This window comes from Cloeon dipterum, chromosome 1 (genome assembly GCF_949628265.1).
Source record: "Cloeon dipterum chromosome 1, ieCloDipt1.1, whole genome shotgun sequence".
NCBI classification, from domain to species: domain Eukaryota; kingdom Metazoa; phylum Arthropoda; class Insecta; order Ephemeroptera; family Baetidae; genus Cloeon; species Cloeon dipterum.
The window spans coordinates 8,611,022-8,634,973 of record NC_088786.1 but is presented as its reverse complement, the minus strand read 5'-3'; the positions used below and the strand labels follow the sequence as shown (position 1 = coordinate 8,634,973).

General features: G+C 37.8%; 2 protein-coding genes across 3 annotated transcripts in view; one reads left to right on the top strand and one right to left on the bottom strand.

Moving 5' to 3' along the window:
• The window catches only part of LOC135948617 (paired mesoderm homeobox protein 2B-like), a 33,815-nt gene extending 23,622 nt beyond the window's left edge, over nt 1–10,193 (bottom strand). For both annotated transcript variants that reach the window (XM_065497978.1, XM_065497979.1), the window contains exon 1: nt 9,319–10,193. In XM_065497978.1, the coding sequence (XP_065354050.1) occupies nt 9,319–9,598 (280 nt within the window). In that variant the 5' untranslated portion in view covers nt 9,599–10,193. The remainder of the gene's footprint in view (nt 1–9,318) is intronic.
• LOC135945210 (uncharacterized) lies at nt 4,035–6,282 on the top strand. The gene is made up of 2 exons (XM_065492737.1): nt 4,035–4,212; nt 4,269–6,282. The coding sequence occupies exons 1-2, from the start codon at nt 4,146–4,148 to the stop codon at nt 5,531–5,533; spliced, it is 1,332 nt and encodes a 443-aa protein (XP_065348809.1). The 5' UTR covers nt 4,035–4,145; the 3' UTR covers nt 5,534–6,282.
• Nucleotides 10,194–23,952: the final 13,759 nt, after the last annotated feature.

Here is a 23,952-nt window from a genome sequence, read left to right as displayed (position 1 = left end):
TAAATGCGACAATCGCCGGAAAAATGCGAGGGAGAGCAAAATGGTGCGACGGAACGGGAATATCGGGAATTTAAACATCGTAGTGTTGCCAGAATTCATTGTGTTCCCGTTCAATCTTTAAAATTAACATTCTTGCCACTTTTTGGGGTGTAAAATTAAAGAGAATTACAAATGTTAATTTAAAGGGGATCAAGATGAGTCTAAAAATGTGCATTTTATACGGTCTGGATGGTTATAAACCAAGATTTTGCGTTGACATTAAAGAAATAAAATAATTCATGTACCTTGCCTCCATTTTTAGTTTTTTTAAACTATAATCTTCTCATATCTTATAAGGGTTTGCTAATTTCGCAATTCGCAAATATGCACCACTGGATTTTTGCGCAAAACGTCAACTGGTAAAAAAAACTCTTGTATGGGGTTTTCCACATTATTCCGAATTTAACCCCGATAAGGTCACAATTGGCTCCAAAATTTTCAGAAATTTGAGAAAATTATGATTTAAAATTTCGCGCTTTTTGTGAAACTAGTGGCTTTTATACCAGTTTTGTAAAAATCCATTTTTTTGGTTTACCTTAATGAGAGTTTTTGATCTTCAATATGAATGCATGTGTTTCGGAAAAATGCGCAAAATTGCAGAAAAACCCGCAAAAAAGTTTTTGTAATGCAGAGTTATTTTCCGGAAAAATTCGGTATTTCCGAATCCTGGTCTTATACCAACATAATTCTATTTTACTACTCTTTTTTCCCTTTTTACAACAAAAATTTCAGATAGCAAATAAAAGTATTAATTAATTTTGAAAAATGCATTTTTTTCATTTAACGTTAAGTATTCGTATCTCTTTCCCATCTTTAAAGTTCATTTTTCTCGCCATTCAAAGACCATTTTAAATGTTGAACTAGATTTTGTCGTCCGCTCGCTCGTCTGGCTGTGCTGTCGGAGCGGAGGAGGCGGCGATTCGGTCGGGATTGGCTGCTCGTCGGGGGTGCGCACCCTCAAGGAACACACACACACACAGCACAGTGTCGTTTTGCGCGCGTGCGAAGCGAGATTTGACTGTAAACTGGCAGTTCGTCGACATTCAGGCGAATTTGCTGACGAGCGCGAACACACGAGCGCCGATTAATTGGACGAGCCGCGCGCGTTATTAATAAATTAATTATTTCATTAGGGTAATTGATCCGGCTCTTGACAAACGCGTGTCCGGGCCGCTATAATGACGCCGATTAGCGCGGATGACGCCCGGTAAACGGTGCAAATCCCATCGAAAGCCGCCACCGTCGACCGTCAACAGTTTAGTCTCGCTTTAAATATTGTTGAATGCGTGTGTGAAAATTCTGTGTGGCAACAACAGTTTCGATGAGCGATGGAGTGAATTGCAACTCAAAGTGAAAAGGGCAATTAGTTGGAACTAATATACGAATCTTTCCATTCATGGAATATATATTTTTTTAATCTAAATCGTTGATATTTCTGAATATTGTTACTGCTATAATCGTTTAAGAGAAACTAAATTAACCTTTGCGTGGTGACAGTTCCACGATTGGAAATTTTTATGTTTGGGAATAATTTAAACAGGCCATAAAAACTCTTTAAATGTCATATTCGTTGGTTTTGTGTGTTTTTTAACCTCCATGTTCCTGTTATTTCAACCTGACAACATCAATCTAACTTAATTATTCATATTACATTTTTCGCTTTTTTTCTGAGCATTGCATAGAGCAAAATAATATTTCGGCTCTATGATAAAGTTCTTTCCCAACCGCTTTTATCTCTTATGGGCCTTATTTCCCGCTGGGGAGCTGGAGAGCGGGAGCATTTGGCTGGAAAGCGAATAATATTCTTTCGCCGGTCCACTGCCTGAAAGTTGGCCAATATGGGAAATGATGGACGCCCGCGTTTTTTCTTTCCCGCATCCCTCGCCCCGACGCAAACAAAGGGAGCAGAGAAAGAGAGAGGAAAAAATATAAAAGTTGGGCCTGAATGACAAATGTGCTGAGTTGTCAGATTGAAATTTTGCCACATTTCACACTTCGCATCAAGTGAGCGCGGTGCTCGGTCATCTTGGGGAGAAATATTACTTTTTGGGGTCGGCCTGCTAGCTCTCGCTTTTATATGTATTTTTACTATTGCGTTCCGCTCTGCTGCTGCGGCACGGCTCTCGCCACTTGCTTTTTATTGTTAGTTGTGCGCCGCAATAATGGAAAAACGATCCGACAATAAAGCCGGATGGAGCAGAGATATAAACTGTTGCGCAAGGTGCCGTTTCGCTATGACCTTTCTGAAGAAAATAAGTTTTATTCATCTCGATCGAGTAACTAAATTGTTACAAAACATCAATTACTGAAGAAAATTAAAAAATGTATCAAATAAATCGAGATTTATTTGCTTTGAGCTATAAGAGGAACAGCGAGATTAGAAAGAGAGGGGATATTTTTACTGAAGATATTATTTCATAAGTGAATGCAGTAAGACCTTTAGATGTTTTAGTGTTGCAAGATAACTAGTTTTAACCTGTCATTATGATATTTAATTATTTAACATAGAAGATAAACTATCAAATTTAAAAAATATTTTGATTAGTTTTCACAATCTTTTTGACTACTATATTTGTATACATAAAGAACTTAGAAAGACTTATCCAAATACATTAAACTAAAAAAATTATTAACGTTTTAAATTTATTTTTGTTTTCTACAGTTTATTATATCAGTTTACCTTGTAGAGGTGAATTCAGAGTGGCGGCGGTTTTACGGCTCTCCTCGCAATTAATGGCGCAGAAAGGGGACTAGCCTCCCTTGAATGGAAAATAATGCAAATGCGCGCGAGAGGCATGCGTCGTCTGCGCTCCTCTGACGTTTCGCTTCATTGTCGCTCATGCATAACAATCGGAAGGAGAAGGCAAGTTAAAAATGCTGTGTTTCTGCATTATCCTCGCTTGGCTAGCCAGCAGCCTGTTCAAAAAGAACCTGAATGCTTGACTTTATTTGTTGCGTTAATGACGAGTTTAGGTATACATAAGACACGGAGACGCGCTGGCTTCAGTCCAAGTCAATTATTTAGATCTTTTAAATCTTGGATTGTGTTAAATAGCTCGAAATAAAGGAGTTGCTTCAAACGATATTACGGACACATTTTTAGTTAACATGTTGAGAAAGACAAATTCAAATGTTAAAAAATCCTGTGAATTAATTAGAGATAACTTAACCGTTTTCTTACAAAAGACTTACAAATTTTTAATAACAGTTTTATTGGTAATTTGAGAATAGTTCATTGAGTACCATAAAGCATGAAAGAGCCTTGTCGAAAGGAGTTGTAATTTTTGTTACGTAATAAAATAAAAATAAAGTCTCACGCCTCCCTCCTCATATTGGTTGGTAATTCCAGGAATATGAACACACAAAATTTTAGAATATATAATAAATTCAATAGAAAATTTGTTTAATAAAATAGTTTTCACTAAATATACAGCAAAATTAATTAGTTAGAGCGGCTGTTTTGGACCCCGTTAGGCGTCTTCAAAACAAAATTTTGCCTTGAAAACGTCCGCCTGTAAGAAATCTGGACAGCCGCAAACTCGACTAAAATTTCCTCTTACAACAATTTTACTGAGCCGAAAATCCCGTCTTTTTTTTAAGAATGAACATTTTATCTTAACATCTTAAAACAAATCTACTAGAGAGGAATTTAGAAATTCCGTTAATCCTCTTGTGGGATGTTAACTGCCGCCAAATCAAGAGAGTTAAAAATTTATTTATTAGATTACTTGTCTTGCTGATATAACAATATCATATTTTTGAAAATATTTCAACAAATAATGTTATTTACTTGTATTTCTCCTTTATAAATATTTACGCAACTCTAACATTACACAATGGGTAGGAGAAATATGTGACTATGAAACTTACATAAAAAAGGAAACAACATTGGAGGGGATTTGTTATTTACCTCGTGACATTTTTACTCATGGCGCATGACTAAATGAAACACGCGTCTATTCGTGCAGTGTCGAAGTTCACTTTGATTGTTCGATTTGACTCATAGTGAGTTTCCTGCAAGGAACTGTAGATTGATTTTATTTATAGGCACTTCCTCGAATAACGAACTCTTCCTCTCTCACTTGCGCTTAAAGCCGGCTGCAAAGATGTTGAAATCCGGAATTTTGTGTTGCTTCTTCTCCCTGTTGTTAATAAACATCGCATCATGTGGAGGTAAGAAATATTCACTTCTCCTCTTTTGGCGTTTGAAACTAATCCCGCTTTTACAGATTATGACGTAGACGACGGTAATAATGGAAACACCTCGCCACCAAATTTGAGCAAGAATTTATTGGAAGCTTTACCAACGACTAGCAATTTTACTGGTTCGACGGATGCTTCAGAGGTGGCTGAAAAGTCCCCCAAAGAAGTCAATCACGATGATACAGACCTACAAGAATACGAGCTTGCTGGAGATGACGGTCGAAACATCACAGTACTGCAAGAACTTAAAAATACGCTGGAAAAATTAATAGAAGATTTCCCAACGAAGAGTGACTTGGCTGGTTTGGGAGAAGTTTTTGACGCGGCCATAAAAACCTTGGGCAACTCTTCCATGGAGATGAGAAATCTGATTGACAAGTTTGACAGTTTGGCTGACCAGAAATCGATCGCAGCCATCAGTACGGACATTCAAGCTCAATTCAACGGTATTGGAAAATACATTCAGGTCCTGCTTGCGAATCAGACGAATCTGGCCTCTGCTATCCAACGGCTGGACACTAATTTGCAACGGCAAAGCAACAAGTCTGAAAACAACAGCGTCTTTTTCGAGACCAAAATTACAGAGGCTGTCAGACAATTGTCTGCGAAAATCGAATTCGAGATGAAAAATACTACTGAAGTGGTCAACTCTAGCCTTGATCAATTAAGCAGCAAAATCCTTTCCATATTCGAATACGGCGAGGAAAAATCAGCCGAAATAGAGGAAGCCATCGGGACTTACAACAAATCCATTCAGGCCCACTTCATAGGATTGACAGATAAGGTCCAAAAAGAGGCAATGTTCACCACTCTCAACTTGACTAACAGTTTCTCCGCTTTACAAACCATCCTTGTTCAATATGACACCAGAATGCGTGGCCTTGTCGACAAAATACATTTAAATGTGAGTGAAAACCGGCAATTCCTTGAAAAGATGAGGTCTGAGCTAAAGGAATCACTCAAAGAAGAGCTGGTGACGAAATTTGAAGAGAAGCTGGAAGAATCGAAACAAGACATCATTGCCGCCTTTGTTAATATTTCGGCGGCTAGTCCAATCGTATCAACAGAGAAATCGGATATGTGGCAAAAAATGGAAAACTTGGACTTTAACTTTGTGGTTTTGGTTTGCATTTTCTTGAGCCAGTTGATCACCTTAGTCGTCATTGCGGTGTGCGGTTGCAAGCTGAACCAGCGTCCCGCTGCTCCTGTGGATCATGCAATTCCAATGTCGCCTCTTAGCAACCGGTCATTTAGGCAAGAATATTTCTTGTCAAATAACGAATTGTTTTAACATGAAGATCGTCGTTTTTCAGATTGAGAGAAGTGAGTGAGACCAGCAAGTTGTGATGTGTGCTTGTGATGCTGCTTGTGCTTGTGTAAATATAAAAAAAACATTATTTTGAAACAGTTAATTTATATAGAGCTATAGAATTAGTAGTCACTAATAGAATTAAATCATAAACATTATGCTGTAAATAGTCGGAAAATTTGTTAATGTAATGCGGTTGCACTGGTTGCAAAACGTCAGAAAACTGTACTTAAAAAAGTTTGATAACAATGGTTTTATTTTCAGAAATGACAACATATGTTACGTAAAGAGCATGTAAAATAAAAGCTAAAATTTCTGGAAAACCAAAGTGCCGTTGGAATTTTCCTATTCGACCTTAGTATAAAATAGGGCAGCAAGTAGTGTATTGTGATGTCATCACTGCTCATGGGTGGCAACAGAACAGCTGATGACGTCACACCGTACTGGCCGCTCTCTTTTTCCAACGCTTAACGGCTTAGAACCCAATACAAAAATTCTAGACACAAGTTGGATTTCAGATTTTTTAGCTGATCATTAACCAATTATAAATTTTTAAATCCAAGCGTAATGTTCTTTAAATTTTGTTTCAACGATAAAATATTTAATTAAGAATGATTTATTTAATTTTAATTTCTTATGAATGAATTAAGAAGTAAACAGTTGAAATTTTATGTAGACTAAATTTTGATAAAACCAAATTGCTGTTAAAATATAAGCTTTTTTCGTCCCAAAATAAATAATACAGTATTCGTAAATTCTAACGTATTATTAAATTACAAACTGACTCCAAAAATTAGATTTGTAAGACCAACGCGCTGTATACTTTAAATAAAATAATTCGAGATAGTTTTTACGAATTTTGCATATTTTTTGTTACTGATAATTTTGTGAATGTTTTTTTCATCGTCGCATTTTGAATGGGGAACGTTAAATTAAACACATATTTGCAAATGATTTTGTCTTGAAGTTTGAAATTTAAAGTTGTTAAAAAATCTGCGTTCCTGATCTGCTCTTATTTGATTTAAAATTAGCACTAATTTGCAATATTGCATACTCCATCATGAAATAGATAATGGGAGGCCTTTAATAAATAATGGATTCTAGAGCAAAAAATTTATATTTTAAGTTTTTTACCCACTAAACATCCGCAGGATAAGATTTTTTCCTGATTAGATATTTAATACATGTGCTAATGTAAGGAAAAAATTGGAAATAATAAAATGAATAATAAATTGTATAAAAAATAATAATAACAGGAAAAAAGCGCAAATTTTGTTATTGAATCAGAAGATGACAAGAAAATCAGAAGAAAATATTTTTATTAAATTATAGCAGGACAATTAATTATCATCAACAACAACGAGGTACAAGGTAGTAATGAAAAATCCTTTCTTGAATACGCACCAATGTGCCCGAGAACAAAACAGAAAAAATTTTAATAGGATATCACTTCAGTTAGCTTTCCTTCATTAAAGTAGCCCTTCTCAAATCTACAAAGTCGAAAGCTTCTTTTGAACTTCATCCTGCAATTCGAGCCGCGGGTAGAGGCGGACAGGGCAGCTCACATCCCTCACGAGATAGAGCGTGTGTTAGCCGGTGTCACGTGCGCTCATCTTGTATTCCCGAGGCAATCCGTCAAAGGGAGGAGCAAAAGGGCCGGCGCGCGGAGGCGGTTTGACGTTTCTGGCCGGAGGTCAGGCGAGCGAACCCTGCTCTCCTTTGCCTTCGAGAAAGCCAAAGACCGTGTTCTGCGCACACACACACACACGGGGAGAAAGAAAAAGACCTTCTTTTATCCGCCGCCGATTGCACCCCTCACCCTCTCGCCCGCCAACCCGCTCGCAAACCAGATTATTCACAATAAAGTTCGGCGCGGCGGCCGGGTATTAAGTTATTTAATTTTCGAGTCGGTCGAGGTGGCGGTAACCTTGTTAGCATCTCTCTCTTGCTCTCGCACAGCCGGCTGACTGAGTTATGGTCCGGGAAAGGCGGCTGCCGATGAGGAAAAGAAGTAGTCAGGCCGCGGAGGGCGTCGCAAGCACACCTCCGCGCGAACACCATCGCATCTCGCATCGCATAGTGCGTGTAACAAGTAGTGGTGCCGCCAAATTAGCCGCGCGCGTGTGTACGTATGATTTGTGCGCTACAAGTTAGGCTTTTTGCTCGGCACGCCTGTGCGGCGCGTTGCCTAACTTGTTGTTTCCTCGGAGAAGAGAGAGAGAGAGAGCGAGTTGGTCGTCGCCGTCGCTTTTTGCTCAGCTATGCCGCTGCTGCTGCGTGGCGATTAATTTTCCGCGCCAAATCCCGGCGTGCCGAGGGATTTTATGGCTTTGTTTACTGATTTTCCTACGCGCAGATAGCCAATTTCGAAGTGTGAGAGAGATTCATTTGTTTCAGCTGTCGCTTGGCGTACGAGGCGGTGTGCATTTCTCTCCGCTCTCTGCATGCTTTTGTGAATATTCTGTTGCTTTCACGCTTTCAGTTGAAGTTTTTTGTTTTTTCTCGCAGAAAATTTACATTAGATAAAAGGAAAAAGAAATGTTATTAAGGGTATATTTTAAACCGGATTACAACAGTTCTTAGACCCTTGGTAACATTTAAACACATAAAGTCCAGATTCTTGGGTAAATTTTAGAATTGCATTGTATTTTACACAAATGTATATCCTCTTTTCTAAATATATATAATTAGCACGGATTTTAAATTTCTGGGAATTTAATTCCTTTAAAATAGAAGAATTCCAAACTTTTCTGAAAATTTAACTTCTACTTTATGTAAAAAATTGTTGCATTCAATTTGTTTCTGTTACGCGTTTTTCCTTTTATTTTTAATTAATATTTAATTCAACACGGATGTCACATGAAAATAAATGCTACACAGACAAATAATACTTTCCATTAATGTGACAAACTAAAAGATTAATTATTTTTACATTTGGAGTAAAGGGAAGATTTGAAGAAAAATTCGATGAAATCAAATTTATGCCCTAACAATAAGACCTCAAATAGCCAGGACAAAATAATTATTTTTTTTTATTTCTGTGTTTCGTGCTTCACTTTTAACTGTTCTTAACAGGACATCATGGAACATCATTTTTTCTACACAATTAAATTTTTAGTGCGTATTAAAACGGTGTTACACAGTAATATCCCGTAACACCAACATGTTTAAACATAAATAAGGGTTGGCCATTGATACAAAGATATATCCAATGTTTTCATTTTTTTAATAAGAAATTTAGTGAAATTTTCCACAGCAGTTTTCGGAATATTCAAAAACAGGTGTTTTACGTTTCCACTTTTGTAAAGTTGGGAAAACACTCATTTCGATTTGATATATAGATTTAAAAGTTTTCTTGAATGTATCAAAGACGCTATGAACAAATTATTATAATTCAAACAAGAAGCCACTTTGAAACTGCTTTTCCTCACTCCCGGAATTTGAAAATGAAATTTGATTTTATTAAATGATATTTAAGCTCTTAAAAAATTTGATTACAGTTTTGTCCACTAACTTTACTTTTTATTGACAACTTTTCGTAGCTTTAACCTTCTCGTTATTCACCTTTAATGACCTAAAAAATTATAACATCTTTTTGGTTTTTTAACAAAAGACTGATGGTTACCGAACTTTCAATTTGCGCTTTTTTAGAATTTTTGAGGAACATTTAGAGAAGAATTTCAAAAATTATTTGGAAAAAAAATGCAAACCCCCTAATACAGGTATAAATTGTGATTTTCAAGCTGAGAAACGAGATTTGTACTCACATTGCAGGTTCATGGAGGCCGGGAACATGGCCGCGGCGGCGGCGGCCGCCCGGTGGTGCTCCTGCGGCCCGCCACGGGCCATGACGGCGCACTGGCCCGGGCTGGGGTGGTTGTACCTGCTCATGGCCGCTGAGTAGCGGTACGCCTGGCCCATTTGGCCGCAGGAGGCGAGGTCCGGGTATGAGCAGGCCATGCCGGCCGCCTCCATGCTGGCGAGCGAGCAACTGGCGGCCGAGTTGGCCGCCGCCTCGAAGCCCTGGTTGAGGTACGAGTAATCCATGATTAAAGACGCGTGTACGCCGCTACTTATTAGCTGCGGAGCGGTGCCGTGCGGCCGGGTAATTGGATTTCGCCCTCGCTGCCGAGAGGATATTAAATTATGGCGCGATTACCGGATAATAATATCGGCGGCGGCGGCGGCGGGCGGCGAGCAGCAGCAGCTCTCGGCTCAAACTTTCAACTCGTAACAGAGGAGAAAATCAAATGATCAGGCTTAATTCAATAACGAGAGTAAAGCCAAGTCGGCAGCCGCCGCTTTGAAGGCAGCCCGAGGAAGGGGGCGTGGCCTGGCGGCGGGGGAGGCGCCCCGTCCGCCAATTGGGGCGCCCCTCCCGCCACCCACCCTCTCTCTCCCCGCGGGTGACACACGCACCTCATCGCGTTCGTTCGTTTCATCCCCTGGCCGACCGACCGACCGACCGTCGCTTCTTATCGCCGCGATCATCGAGATTATTATTATTACGATTACTCCGTCCACGGCTTATTACACCTCATCGTGTCCGACGGCACGTTCGCCAAATAAAAAAGCCTTATTTCCTCCCCGCTCTCGTGCACTTGTCTCTGATTTTTTACATTCGTGCCGTCAAACTTTGATGTGTGTGTGTGTGTGCCTTGCTCCGTGTCTTTTATTGTGCCCGACTCATTGCCGAGCTCTGCACTAAATCCTGCCCTTTACTGCATTCTACACACATTTCGCCTCTCCGCACGCGGTGAATCAGGTGTCGTTTAGAAATGCATGAAACGTGGTAATTGAAATCCTTATGAATAATTATTCCCTTAATTCATTTGGTGTGTGAATCCATGAATTATTTAAAATTGTTGAAAATAAGTTTCTTTCATAGCAGCATAGAAATTAATTTTCTTTTTTCCTGCTGACATATTGATTTTCTTTAAAAATTTCTGGTTTAATTGGTGTAAATCTTGAAATCTAAATAGTAAATCCAAAATCACACTTAACCTGTAATCGTTATAGATTAATGAAATAAAATCTATTTTGAGTTGAATTTAAAACCGGATTTCCAAATTATTTTCAAAATGAAGAACTTCTTCAATTTTATTTTCAAAATAAAAAAATCTCTTACTCAAAGTGCATTATATTTTGTGTTTATTTAATAAAATTCAGTTTTTTACAACACCGGCCAAAGGGACCAAATCGCCAAAATGTGGAACAAGTCAAGGATTGTTACTTTAAAATCTTGATTTTCCTCTCTATTAGCCTGTCAATAATTTCGCTCTGAAAAAAATTAAGAGGCTCTCACAATTTAATATTTAGCGCTCCCTTTAATTTCTTTTTAGTAGGGCTCGAGAAACTCAAAAACCTCACAATTCCTTCAAAATTGATCAAGATCTAGAATCAGCAATGAGTAAAGCCGCACCTTTTGACGACCACTCTTTGATATTTAATCAAGTTCTGCTATATACTGAGTCTGCATAGCATAAGGAGCGTCCTACTTGCTTGATTCTCCTGTCAAAATGTGTCACTAAAAGCTAAAAATCCTGAATATTAAATAATCGAGTTAGAGTTTAGCCATTGGTTAATTTTAAACTCTGGGAAAGAAAAAATAATTTTGTTCAAAAATATTAGGGTTAAAATCAAAGGGCAAAATGAGCCCAAAAGTATTGACCCCAAATTCAATTTACGAACAAATTAAATAAAATATATTTCCATGCCTTCTACAAATGCCGAAATTACCCAAAAATAAATTCCCTCTTTTTTAACAATTTTTTAGGCAGATGGGCGGGAAAGCAGGTTTGTTTGGGGCCGGCGTGCGCACGACCGAATAAATTCCGCTTTGATCTGCCACAATTGCTTTGCTTTCTGCCTGGATGGGCAAAAACACGCCAAATAATGCAGAGAGCAAAGAGAACACGAGTGTGGACCAGTGTCAACATGAGTCGCGGGCGGCATGTGTGTGTATATGTGATGTGCACACGCGAAAAATGCAGAGCGACGAGTCGGAGGGAACCAACGAACGGCGCAGCCATGCGAATATAAACAAAATCGCTGCCTGCTGTGCCTGCCTGCGTGAATATGTTGGATGCGAGAGAGAGAGAGAGAGAGAGAGAGAGAGAGAGAGAGAGAGAGAGAGAGAGAGAGAGAGAGAGAGAGAGAGAGAGAGAGAGAGAGAGAGAGAGAAGTAGGCGAACCGTAATCAACATCATCCCAGGACTCTTTCAGCGCTCTCTCTCTCTCTCTCTCTCTCTCTCTCTCTCTCTCTCTCTCTCTCTCTCTCTCCGCGCTGCCGCCGTCGCAAACTTTACTTTTGCTTCTCTTGGTGTTTGCTGCCGCTGCTGGAAAATAAGCAAACACGCCGCTTTTCTCCGAAATCCCGCTTTCCGCTGTTTATTCGTCCAATTTGACATTTATCTTTTTGCGCATCCACTCGAGCTCCCTTATAACACTCCAGAAATTTTACTCCAGTCTCACAACCAAACGCAGCTTGACTGAAATAAACTAGAAATTTTAATTTAGGATTTATTCAATTAAATTCAGCAGGATTGAATCTATCCAAAGTATCAAATAATTGAGTTCAAATTCACTCCTGCGGATAAAAAAAATTAAACAGGAAGTGAAAATAGTAATTATTATAAATTAAGTTAAGAAACGTAAGTTACAAAAATGACAGTTACCAGAGAGCACCTATTATGACACGCTGAGGACCAGGACAAGATTTCTTATGGTTGATGCGTGGGCACCGTGCGGGCATGGTTTGACTATTTCTTCAATCTGTCAAACGTGTCTCTCGAATGTTTTTCTTAATTTTCCGGATTGCGGAATTAGATAAATTACTTAACAGTAACAACTGTTAGTCAAACGTTAGTACTTACAAACAAGGCTTATGATATAGTATTAACATTTTTCTTAAATTTCAAAAAGGTTAAGTCATTTGACTAAATTATTTAATTTAAAAATAAATAGTTTATATAATAATATTTAAACTAAAATATATATTAAATTAATTACTTGATAAAATTAAGTATTTGAAATAAACATGAAAAATTAAAAATATAATTTATTTAAACTAACAAGAACAATAATTATTTTATTTCGGTATATAATAGCATTTGAATAAAATATTTTTTTAGTACTTTCTGTATTACTTATGAGACCAAGGTCTAATAATAGCGAAAAGTAGTCGCGTAAACTCTGTGTCTCAATATCATTGCGAAAGAATAACATGGGCGCACGGACTTTATTGGAGGAAGCCCAGTCCAGAAAAGGACCACCTCGTGCTGCAGCCCCCACACCGGGGTCTTTTAAACAATATGATTCGTCCCGTGAAATCAAGTCACGCATTCTAGAGTCAGCAAGTAGCGAGTCAGAAAGCTTTTGAAATCCTCCCAAATATGAATAAATACGTCATTGCAATTCAAGAGAATCAAATTTAGATGTTATTTAAGCTAAAATGCTGTTTCAAAAACTGTCAAAGTTGGCTTGTATATACTGTCTTATACCGTTTAATTTGCACGGGAAATCTGTAAATTAAATTAATTTTTAGATTATTTTCCAAAAATACCGTCTAAAATCTACAGCCTAGCAAGACGTATTTTGTAAATTAACGGAAAATTTTAGTTTGTTAAGAAATAAATTTTTTCTTGTGAAATCTCAAAGATCATGTATTTTAAGACCTCTCTGGGTAGCCCTTTGAATCTTAAAATCCCTTTTAAAGATATATCACCTCAAATCATCAAAAACACGTTGGCTCGCATTGTTAAGGCACTCCTCTCAGGAGTGTCAAAGCAATGGGAGGAATTTGAGCAGTTCGGAGATCTAATACTGGCTACCCAATGTCAGAGATGGCAAAAAGTGGTTAGTTTAGTGACTCGAAATGCTCAAATTGCTCAACGGGCTGGGATGCGCACCGGCGCCGACTCGCTACTTGCTGGTTTGCACCTTTCCAGCATGCGTGATTTGGCTTCACGGGACAAATGTCAAGCGTTTCAATGCAGTCCTCGGTGCGGAGGCAAGTGGCCCTTGAGTGGGCTGGGTCCCTGTGCGGCCTGGTGCGCCCATGTTATCCGTTCGCGGTGTTATTGGGACCCGGGTTTCAGCATCCGTGCTAGTGCAGTGCGCGCCCTTCCCGGTCCGAGAGGACAGGAAAAAAAGGCTCATTCTCATTTAATCAATAAACAATAATAATTTGTACCTAATCTTGAAGTCTGATACAAAAAAAGTTTAGAATTTCTAATCCCCGTATTTCAACTGTTGTCATTATAAGCAATCGCAGATCATTCATTAGCAATGATCAACAAGCACTCAAAGTCTTAGCAGCTGTTTTTAATTATGGCTAACAAGCTGAAAAGAACTAGTGCGCATAATCCAGTGCATAGGAGTTGATAAAAGCAAAATAAAGCCATCAAACAAACAAACAAGCAAACAAACGCTCGCTGTGCATTTGAACGGCGCGTCAAAAGAGCAAACACGCGCGGGGACAGAATGCAAATAATAAAAGTGGCTGGCCCAACGCGAACACAACACACACGATTCACGATTCCGGGAGAGAAGCGCAGTTTGTGCAAGGCGCGCGCACGGGGGATGCAGCTTCAGCTCTAGGATAATAAACGCAGCCATCTGTGCTGCCTTTTGCCGGTTGCATCTGCCCACTGTGCGGAGAGGGTGCGTGCACGTGTCGACACGTGCGATTCGCGCAGGAAGCGATTACAGGCATTAATGGTCGAGTTCTGGCCGCGTGGCGCTGCTCGCTCGCTGAGTCAAGTGCGCGCCCTCAAGTATACGTGTAATTTAATTCGATTAGCGTGCGATCGTAATCGCGAAATCGCTTTTCCACTTCGAGCACTAAAAATAGAGATGAAAGATGACTCATTCCCACCCGTTTCCAAACGGGGAAATACGTGTGCCGCATCCGACAAATTATTTGATCGATAGATTATTTTTTGTAAGGTTAAATGCCCAATTTGGATTAATCTTATAAAGATTGCTATACTCTTTTTAAAATGATAAAATGCACCAAAATTTTGATTTTTTTTAATTGGATTTGTTCAATACCTTCTTCCTCAAAAACTTGGTCGAAAGATAACATCAAACTAGGGCGCTGTTAAAACTTTACTGTGGAAAATGAATTATTTCCAGTGGCGAGTTCTATCAACCTACTGAAAATAATTATTTATTTCGCTAGAAGGAAATTTGCCTCATTTTTGGCACACCGTTTGATAAATCGTAATGATGGGTTGCGAAAAATAGTAGAAAAAAATAAACAGCTCGCCAAACACCGAGGAAATTCCATTTAATTTTATATGTTAATAATGAATGATTGAAATAAATAAATAAACTAGTAATATAATCGCAAATTCAAGTGCCATTAAAGATCGCTCTACAAATGTTGCAAAATTTAAAATTCAACTCCTTTGTCACAAAAATTACCACCGCTAAAGTGAATTGTTTCCCAATTATTTTTTATTCATTGCTAGAAATAGTCAAATTTGTAAAAAATCACTTTTTTAAATGTCTGCAATTTTATCTTATTTTATTTTATAGTTGAGTATTTCCGCCACGTGGAACCAATTAAAGCATAGATCGAAATTTAGTAGTTGCTGATTTTCTCCTGATTTTGCTTTACCATGTTTTCAAAAAAAAAAAAGAAACAAGCCATTTTAATTTAAAGTTTTAACCGTTATTCAATTTTCAAACTTTCAATGTGATATTTACAAAACACTGCTGCTAGAGCACGACTATATTTTTCCGTACTGGAGTGCAACGGTCTAAAACTGTTTTGCATTCCAATCATTTTACTCAGTCAATCTTGGAGCGAGAGGTCATTAAAATTTAACAGCCATTGTGGATGTTTCAAAGACGGCCATAAAGCACCCAACACACAAATCCGCTATTGTTGTCACCAGACGGAGAAAACGAATCGGCAATTGCGTGTATGGAGAGTACGCCTCGCACAATAAAACCATCATTCGAGATGCACACGCGTTGCTTTACTTTTTTACGGCCGCTCATAAATTAAATTAAGGAAAAATGTCGACGCAGCCGTAAAGCGAGAGGCATAAAAATCATGCGGCACCTTTGGCAAATTTAATTTGCGTCGTCAGGTGTGCGATGGTATTTTGCCGGCTGAGCGAGGAAAAGAGAAAGAAAAGGAGGAAGAAAGCAAAAAGATATGATTCTTAAATTGAAAAATAAGTGCGTTAGTCGGGAAATCTGTTTGCCTCGCAATGCCAAAGTAGTTTACCTCCGCTTTTTTTGTCAGCTGAGAAATGTGTGTACTAAGAAGCGGAACCATCTTGAATTTAGCGGCCTTGTACGAATAAACTGCAATCTAAAACGGGCATTAATAGTTGATTTTTCTAAATGTTGAGAGTTAAACGTATTCATTCGATTAATTCCTTTGAAAGCCATATAAGCATTGACAGCCGATTTTTTGTATTAATTTGATGAAATTAAGGACTACTATAATAAAATATCACGCTAGTTATATTGTGTTATTAATTTACATAATACAAAATAAATATTTTTAATTGATTTTTTTTCAACAAAATTATTCAGACACAAATTGTTTCAAAATTGTATTCTTAAATAGGAATTAATACAGGTCTTCTGCGAATTCTCTTGATCTTTAAGTAAAAATATGCATACGATCAGGCAATTATTAGACTAAAAAATTATATTGTGCAGTATTGGACCAATTAATATTTATATTTCAGATTTGGCCATATTTCTCGAAAAAAAAAACGGGTTTACAATGATTTTTTAATTGATTTCAATTCTTCTCAAACGGTAACTTTGGTGTGGATTGTGAAGGAAATTTCTGCCTGATGAGACAGATCTTGATTCATGATTTTCAATAGGGAGACAGGGTTTGTCGTTTGAAACAACTGGAAACCCTGAAAAATTTGTAGCCGTTTATCTCAGAAATTTAAACGGTAGTATGGAAAATATTTACCTCATTCCCAATTTTCAGAGCATAATGAAAGTAAAGGTGCATTTTATATTTCTGAATTTTTCTGACTGATCTTCAAGGAAAAGCATTGAACCGTAGCAGAGTAAACGATAATACTTTTATTTAATAAAATTTCAGATATAATTTAACATTTAGAATTATGGTATTGAAAATTAAAATGAAAATGATCGAATTGTTCGACTCACATTAATTTAATGAAGTTTTTATACCAAATTTATGCATCAAAGCAAAAAATAGTTTATAAAATATGTCTGTTATGTCATGAAAATTTCGGCTTATGAATTTTAAAGGACTTGTGACAGCGTAAAGAGACTTTGTTCGAATTGTCTCATTTCCACTTAATTTATTAATATTTATTTGTTTATAAGTAAGACTTTACAATGGATTGTTATCCTCAAGCTTCAAGCCTGATAGATTTTACATCAAATTTAAGGTTATTAGTCAAGATCAAAAATCATTGCAGCTGTACAAACTGCACACTGCTAAACTCATCTCCACTAACGGAATGAAGAGTTAATTAAAACTTTGCTTAGTTTCAACTCCCTTAATGGCAAAATTTCAACTCCTTAAAAAGGAATTTTAGCTGGGGGTGGTGGATATTTTTGCCCGTAAAATAGTGTTGTTTAGCCGAGACATTGGCCAATCTGGATTCAGGTGCCGTGTAAAAAAAGTTTTGTTTTGGGCCCGCGGGGTCAAGTTGTTCCCCGGGTGAGCGGGCGCGGGGAAATTGGCGCACGAAGAAGCGTCAGAGAGAGGGCGCCTGGGGGAATCAGCGCCGCGTGCAGAAAAGTTGGGAGCATCCCCGAGGAATGCAACGAGTTGCTATCCGGCCTCGATTGTTTTTTCTGTGGGAACTCGCGTGCTCGAGGACTCTCACTCGCGCAGCCACCCCCGGCTGGCGCGCAGCCCCCGCTCGCCCTCGCAACCCTCGGGAGACTCGCGGCTGACAGATTGGCTGTGGTCCCACCCGCACCACTTTTCCGCCCACTTTGCACCCCTTCTGCGAGGAAGAGCGCTGTTTTGTTTGGCAAAATTAACTCGCTCTTCATTCCGCTCGCACACCTTTTTAATCAAGCTTCCCGCCGATGCAACCCGGATTTGATATGATTTTATTTGCACTCGCTCGTTGCGTTTTTACTTCAGATAACGGCTCTTGTTGCACCATGTCAGGGCTTTTGAAATTTGAAATGAAGTTTTATTTTTCATTCCACTATTTTCAAGCATCTTTGTTTATTTTTAAAGGGTGTCTTCAAAATTGTTGACTCTTTTGCCCATATCTGATGCTGCAAAAAATTGGCCAAATAATTGCATCGATGTACGGATTAATCTGTCGTGTGTTAGGATTAGGACCCGGTAGCACTCGGACAGGCCTATAGAAAGGAAAATAGTCATCTTTTCCTAGTTAGTAATTATAATTTTTTTTATCTATTACAAATATGAAAATTACGTTTATCACCCCATTACACTTACATTTATTTATGTTAGCTAGGTAAATCAGAAATTAAGTCTTGATTATTTTATGTAGTACAAATCTACTTGATGAAATTATTTTGAAAAAAAAAACATTTTACCATAATTTTCAAGCGTTTGTTAATATGTACAATATCAATGCATTTTTAAAAAGGTTTTCAGCTACTTTAATATTAAATTTATTTAACGATTACCTATTTTTTTAATAATGCGAATAACATGCTATTTTAAATAAGATGATGACAGTTATTCTGTTTATAAAATTATATCTAAACTTGAAAATTATAAAGGTGCGTAACAAGAAAAAAATATATCTTTCTGCCGATCTGCAATTAATACGAGAAAGTAACGTAAACTGTATTCCTCGAATGGATTTTTAATAAAATGAATGTTAATCACTGTGACGCCGGATGAAGGAATTAAAAGGACAATTTTATTCACGAGGGGAAGCTCGTTTCTTTTTCATCGTGCAAGATTCTAGGTGAACTTTATACTATTTCAACAGATGACATTTTTCTATAGTATTATTTAATGAAAAAATACACATTTAATTTTTCTTTCACCCGCACCAAAAAGCATTTTATTAATTATAGATGTCAGAGATTTTGGATTATTTTTTTTGCTTATCCACTAAATCACTAATGACCAAGGGATATTAGAAAACGTAGAAAAATATTTTAATTTCATCCCACTTGTGTGCCCACGGTTTACGGTCCTATTAGTTTACACTGTAATTTCCAATGTTAAAGTTACACTAAAAATACTCTCAGATTAAAAATTTAAATATCTGTAACAATTTAATTCCTTTTTATCACGTATATTTCCAACATTTAGAATAAAAACCTACCAGACCTTTGCGCATAACGTGTACTATTTTCAACTTCCCGCTGCTCTCGGGTTACTGTTTATCACAACATGTTTTGCGAGCGTTGTTAGTCGCGTTTAATAACCTCCAAGGGACTCACCCGTTCCCTCTCTCAGCAGCAGATTATATTCTCACGCTCTCCGCGGGTGCACCATATTGCAGATCTGCTTGTTCCTCTACATATATGAACTCCATAATGGGCGAAAGATACTTTGCTGCTGCGTGGAAGTTGGCGAGCTAAAAGTGGCGAGAGATGCTGAAAACTCCTCGGGGAGCCGACCAGAATTGTCACTTTTGAATTATTTGTGCCAATTAACTCTGCACTGCGGATATATGCATTTATGTGGGCCACACCACGGATATTTCATTACTCCCTGTTGGACAAAGATGTAAAAAGGTTCCCACGTTATGTTGGAAAATACTGTACGTAAAGCGCACTAACCGTCTCCATTTTCTAAAAATATTATTCATGATTGTTAATATTACTATGAAACATGACTACACAATAAAAATGAAATAAAAACCACTAATATTGGTGAGGCAGTTTATTGGTGAGTAGTTTATTTCATTAAAACATCTAAAAGAACCCAATTTCAATCAAGGATTATTTTCCGCATTTCTCATTTTGTGCAATTACGTTCATGGGCATGACAATTTGAATTACAAATTTCACTTTAGTGTAAGTTTAATCTAAAAATTTATGTACACATATTTATGAAAATAAATCTCCCCAAGTTGAACGTTTTCTATGGCTCTGCATAATCTCAAAAAGATTTTTCTCTTCGTTGAATCGCCCGTAGATGCTCACGAGCGGGATTGTGTGCTTATAGAGAAAGAGAAAGACCGCCAATGTCTTGCTTAGAGCGACCACTCTGTAATTTTCAATGCGGAAAATTCCATTTTCGGATAGATTTTTTAGCTTGATTTCATCATTTTGCAGTTGGTGCACCTGTAGGTTGAAAAAATAATCATAGGCGCAACTGAGGTGAATGTCAGCCAGTTCTTTGAACTTTTGACGGTAAGTAGAGTGTCCGCGAATGATTCCATCTCTATTCAGGCTTGACGTAAGGGTCAATTTTAAAACATGACTACTCAGCTCGTACAAGTTAATATATCCTCCGTTGGCCTTATTAATGAAGTCAGCAACCTTCTCTAGGGTGCTGACCTTTTCTACAAGTTCGACAGCAGAAAACTCCACGATCATATCCAGATAGAATTTGATATCTTCCCGGTTGATAATTCTTCTGATTTTTTGGTTCAGAAAAGCTATCTGATTTTCTCTGGGGAGTTTGTTAATGTACAAAAAGTGCACCTGGCAGATTCCCTCTAGACTAATTCTCAAAGCTTCCTTCTTTTCGGGTCTGGTGGTAATCAAAAGGGCGACCTTGTCTGAAACCATGTCACGCACCATCTTGGACAAGCAGAGTTGTTGATACTCAGCCTGCACGGATTCATAACCGTCCAGAATGATGAGTTTGTTTTCCCTGAGTTCTCCTCTGTTTCGGGAAAATTGCTCGACAAAATCCCGATATCCTTTTGTCCAATCAAACAGATCAAGGATCTCAGAATCCTTCCTAAGGTCCACCAGGGTGACTTTTTTCCGCAATCTCTTGGCCCTTCTTGTGAGAACTTTGGCCAGCTCGGATTTGCCAGAGCCGGCATCGGCCGACAAAACGATCACCGAGACTTCCGGATTGATTATAACATATTCGTCGTCCTCAACTTGATGTGGACACGGAAGGGTGGACAAATCATTGTCGTGCGCTGAACAGAGCCTCTGCACGAGCTCATTCAATGATATTGCCTGGCTTCTCTCGCCTGTCGCCAGCGTAAGGTTTTCAATGAAGAAATTGGCCGGAAAATCCATCCTGAGTTCCTTGTCAAGAGTGCTTATGGCCATCGGAGGAATTGAGTATTCAGATTTTCCTCTCCGCACCAATTCAAAAAAGAACTGCTGAAACGAGGCTTTGTCTATCTTTCCTGGATTGGAAAATTCTTGAAGCGTCTCCTTGAACATTTGAATAGAATCTGCAAAAAACTGGAACTCTTAAACTGTTTTTGTTTCTTATGCTGACGTAAATACCTCTTTGAGGAAGAATTACAGTCAGCAAACCAGCATGTATGGTGTCAGCTCTTGAGAACTCAGTCTTAACGTATGTAAGAACCTAAGGAAAAAATGTAAAGCCTCTGTTCAGTATTTAGAAATTGAAAAAATATAACCTTCCTAAATCCTTGAACGTAGGGATTGCTCTGTACTGCATGGAGGAAAACGAATATTTTTGGCTTTCCAACCCACTTTTCTGTTGTCGGACCAATCGCACAGTGCTGAATTTTCTTTATTGTAGTGATTTCTCCGTCGATATTCACGCACAATTCCCCATCCTGCTCAAAAATTGGGGCAACGATGCAAACGAGAACACAACCTTCGAGATTTTCACGTCTTTCTGTCACTAAACAAAGCTACATTAGAATTTAAAATAATTAAAAAATGTTTTTCAAATAACCTGAGAGCTTCAGCTCGGCGAAACTATAGTGATGTTCAGTCTCGAATCCGTAATTTTCCTCCAGGTTCTCAAGCAAGCTTTGTATCTCCCGCGAATCTCTAAGTCGTGGCATGACGAAAAAGTGTGCTTTTCTTAACAAAAGGGGTATGTTGTCATCTGATTTCCAATTGTAAGTGAATTCAATTGGCTTTTGTCCACGCCCTAAATACTGCAATGCTAATTCCATCAACGGTCTGAAAATATATTCTCAAAAATTGAAAGATTTGTTACAATGTAATTTAATGCTTGTTATTTTTCGTTAAAATATTGCCATTTGGCTAAATTTCAAATGTTTTGTTGCAGTATTCCTTTTGTAACTACTATATTCAACAAGGAAATAAAATTTATGAAATCTGGACCTGGCTTCACGGCGAATATAAAGCTTCTTTGTTATAGTGAGTGGTCTGTGCGGAAGAATCCTCAATTCAGGCGTCGATCCGTATGTTAAATATTCGAGTTTTTTGTATTTCTGTTGGCACATGCATCTAGTGAGAAACTCATCGATTCCCATGTCCATATTCACTTTCCTGAAGGTTTCGCAAAATGCTTTGACCAGTTTTGTCCGAAAATCACTAAAAGAAAGTGTAGCTAGAAAGGCAGCCGATTACAAAAATGTCAATTATAAAGTAATTCTTACTTTCAACACATTCAAACATTGTAATGCAATTCTTGTCGATTGGGTCAACGGAAACTCTCACTGCATCTAGGTTTTCGGGGTTATTCCTGTCAATATGTCTGCTCATCATCCTGCCTGTTGTTTTATCCACAGGCACATCGCAATCTTTCAACACCTCCTCATCGATGATACTACCTCGACACGCCTGTTTCACGAATAAAATAAATTATCAGGGAAGTTTGATGAGAACTGTTACTCTCTTACCGAAATGAAGAGAAGCTTTAGAGCATCCGAAAGGAGAGAATTTCGATTCAAATGGTTGTACACTGCCCTCGACGTAAAAAATTCATTGTGATCTGTTACCATGTCGCTTTTGCACCCATGTGTCAGAATAAAAACGATGAACAGCTCCGGCTTTTCTTCCTCTTTGTGGACAAAAATTTAAAATTTAAGTGATGTTTAAAACTTATTATACCATGCAGTTGAAATGTTTTCCTGAACTTGTCTTCATTGACCAATAATTCGAACACTTGCAATATGGGTGCTGATGTTTCGTAAAAATGTGTGAAGTCCTTCAATGTGTCCTTCAAATTTTTAACGTCGTACTTGTCCCTATCCTTTCGGCTATTTTTACCGTGTTGAAACGGGTAGTGTATCACCAACGCACACGTTGATCTATAGCAATTTAAGTTAAATTGCAATTTATCAAAAGGTTTTTCTATTTTAATTGGTGTCGTGGCAGGATGATTCAAAAATTTATATTAAACTAACCTGACAGGTTTGGACCAATCTCCATCCCAGTAGCCGATGCTATTCATTGCGGCCATCGAGTTGCCTCTTAAATTATTTGCACCAATGAAAATATGATATCAAGAAACGGCAGCAAGCAAGGACAAATATCACGGTTGCTCTCCACTTTAACACTGATCGTGAGCAACTAGCAACAACGAATTAAATTTGGGAAATTTGTGTGTACATTCCAATCAGCCATAGTTGTTTATCCAACAAAAATCTGATTTGTATGACTTGTAGCAAAACAATGTATGGTCTCAAAGGGCATTTCATAATATTTGTGTAAATATTTAAAACGTTATCTAGTAAAACATTTTAATGTCCATTTCAAAAAAATCAATAAATTAATTGTTCTGTTGATGATATGGATCATTAATTTTAATGCTGTTTATAGAATTCATAAATGAAAATTCACAAATTAAAACAGGAGTTGAAAAATTAATCAAGCTGGGTCTTGGCGGCTGGTGCAGGCGCGTCGAGAAAATTAAATGCAGAAACTTGGCTGGATTCATTTATCTTTGGCAAAAAGTGAGAGACATTTTACTTCCAGATTAGCCAAGAAAGTTGGCACTTTCCCCGCCTAATTATTCATGCACAGCCGCCGCGCTGCTCGCCTCGAACGCGCACACAGTAGCAGCAGCCCCTTTGATTGCGATTTGGCCAGCGTTTATGCGACACGAGATGGGCACTTTTCACTGAATTATTCATCAGCAAGCAAACGCCAGACTAATTAACGCCTGGATTTTAAACCACGAACTCTGCTTCTAGCTGCAAAATTTTGTTTTAACTTGAATTTTTAACCCAAACATTGTTTTTGCAATTTTTGTTTATTTAAATATTTATTATTGAACCAAGCGGGCATTTAAGAATAATTTAAAATCGTTTTACGTGACTTTTATGTTTTAAATATGGGTATCAAAGTGTCCATATTTAGGCTTTGACTAATTTTTCTACGCGTAAGGAGATTTTGTCTTTTATTCTATTATTTCAGAACTGTAATCATTTTAGATTGACATTTAAGACTTTTTGCGCAACTGCTACAGTTACGATTAATAAATATATGCGCAAAGAATTGTTTTTAATTTTTTCCTCTATCTTGATCTAATTATCACGTATTTAAAATTTTTAAATTATCCTCTAAAT

Excerpts from the sequence above, each read along its gene's own strand:
- LOC135945210 (XM_065492737.1), top strand. The coding sequence starts at position 4,146 with ATGTTGAAATCCGGAATTTTGTGTTGCTTCTTCTCCCTGTTGTTAATA. Across the intron at positions 4,213-4,268 it reads AAACATCGCATCATGTGGAG|ATTATGACGTAGACGACGGT; the intron begins GTAAGAAATATT and ends CCGCTTTTACAG.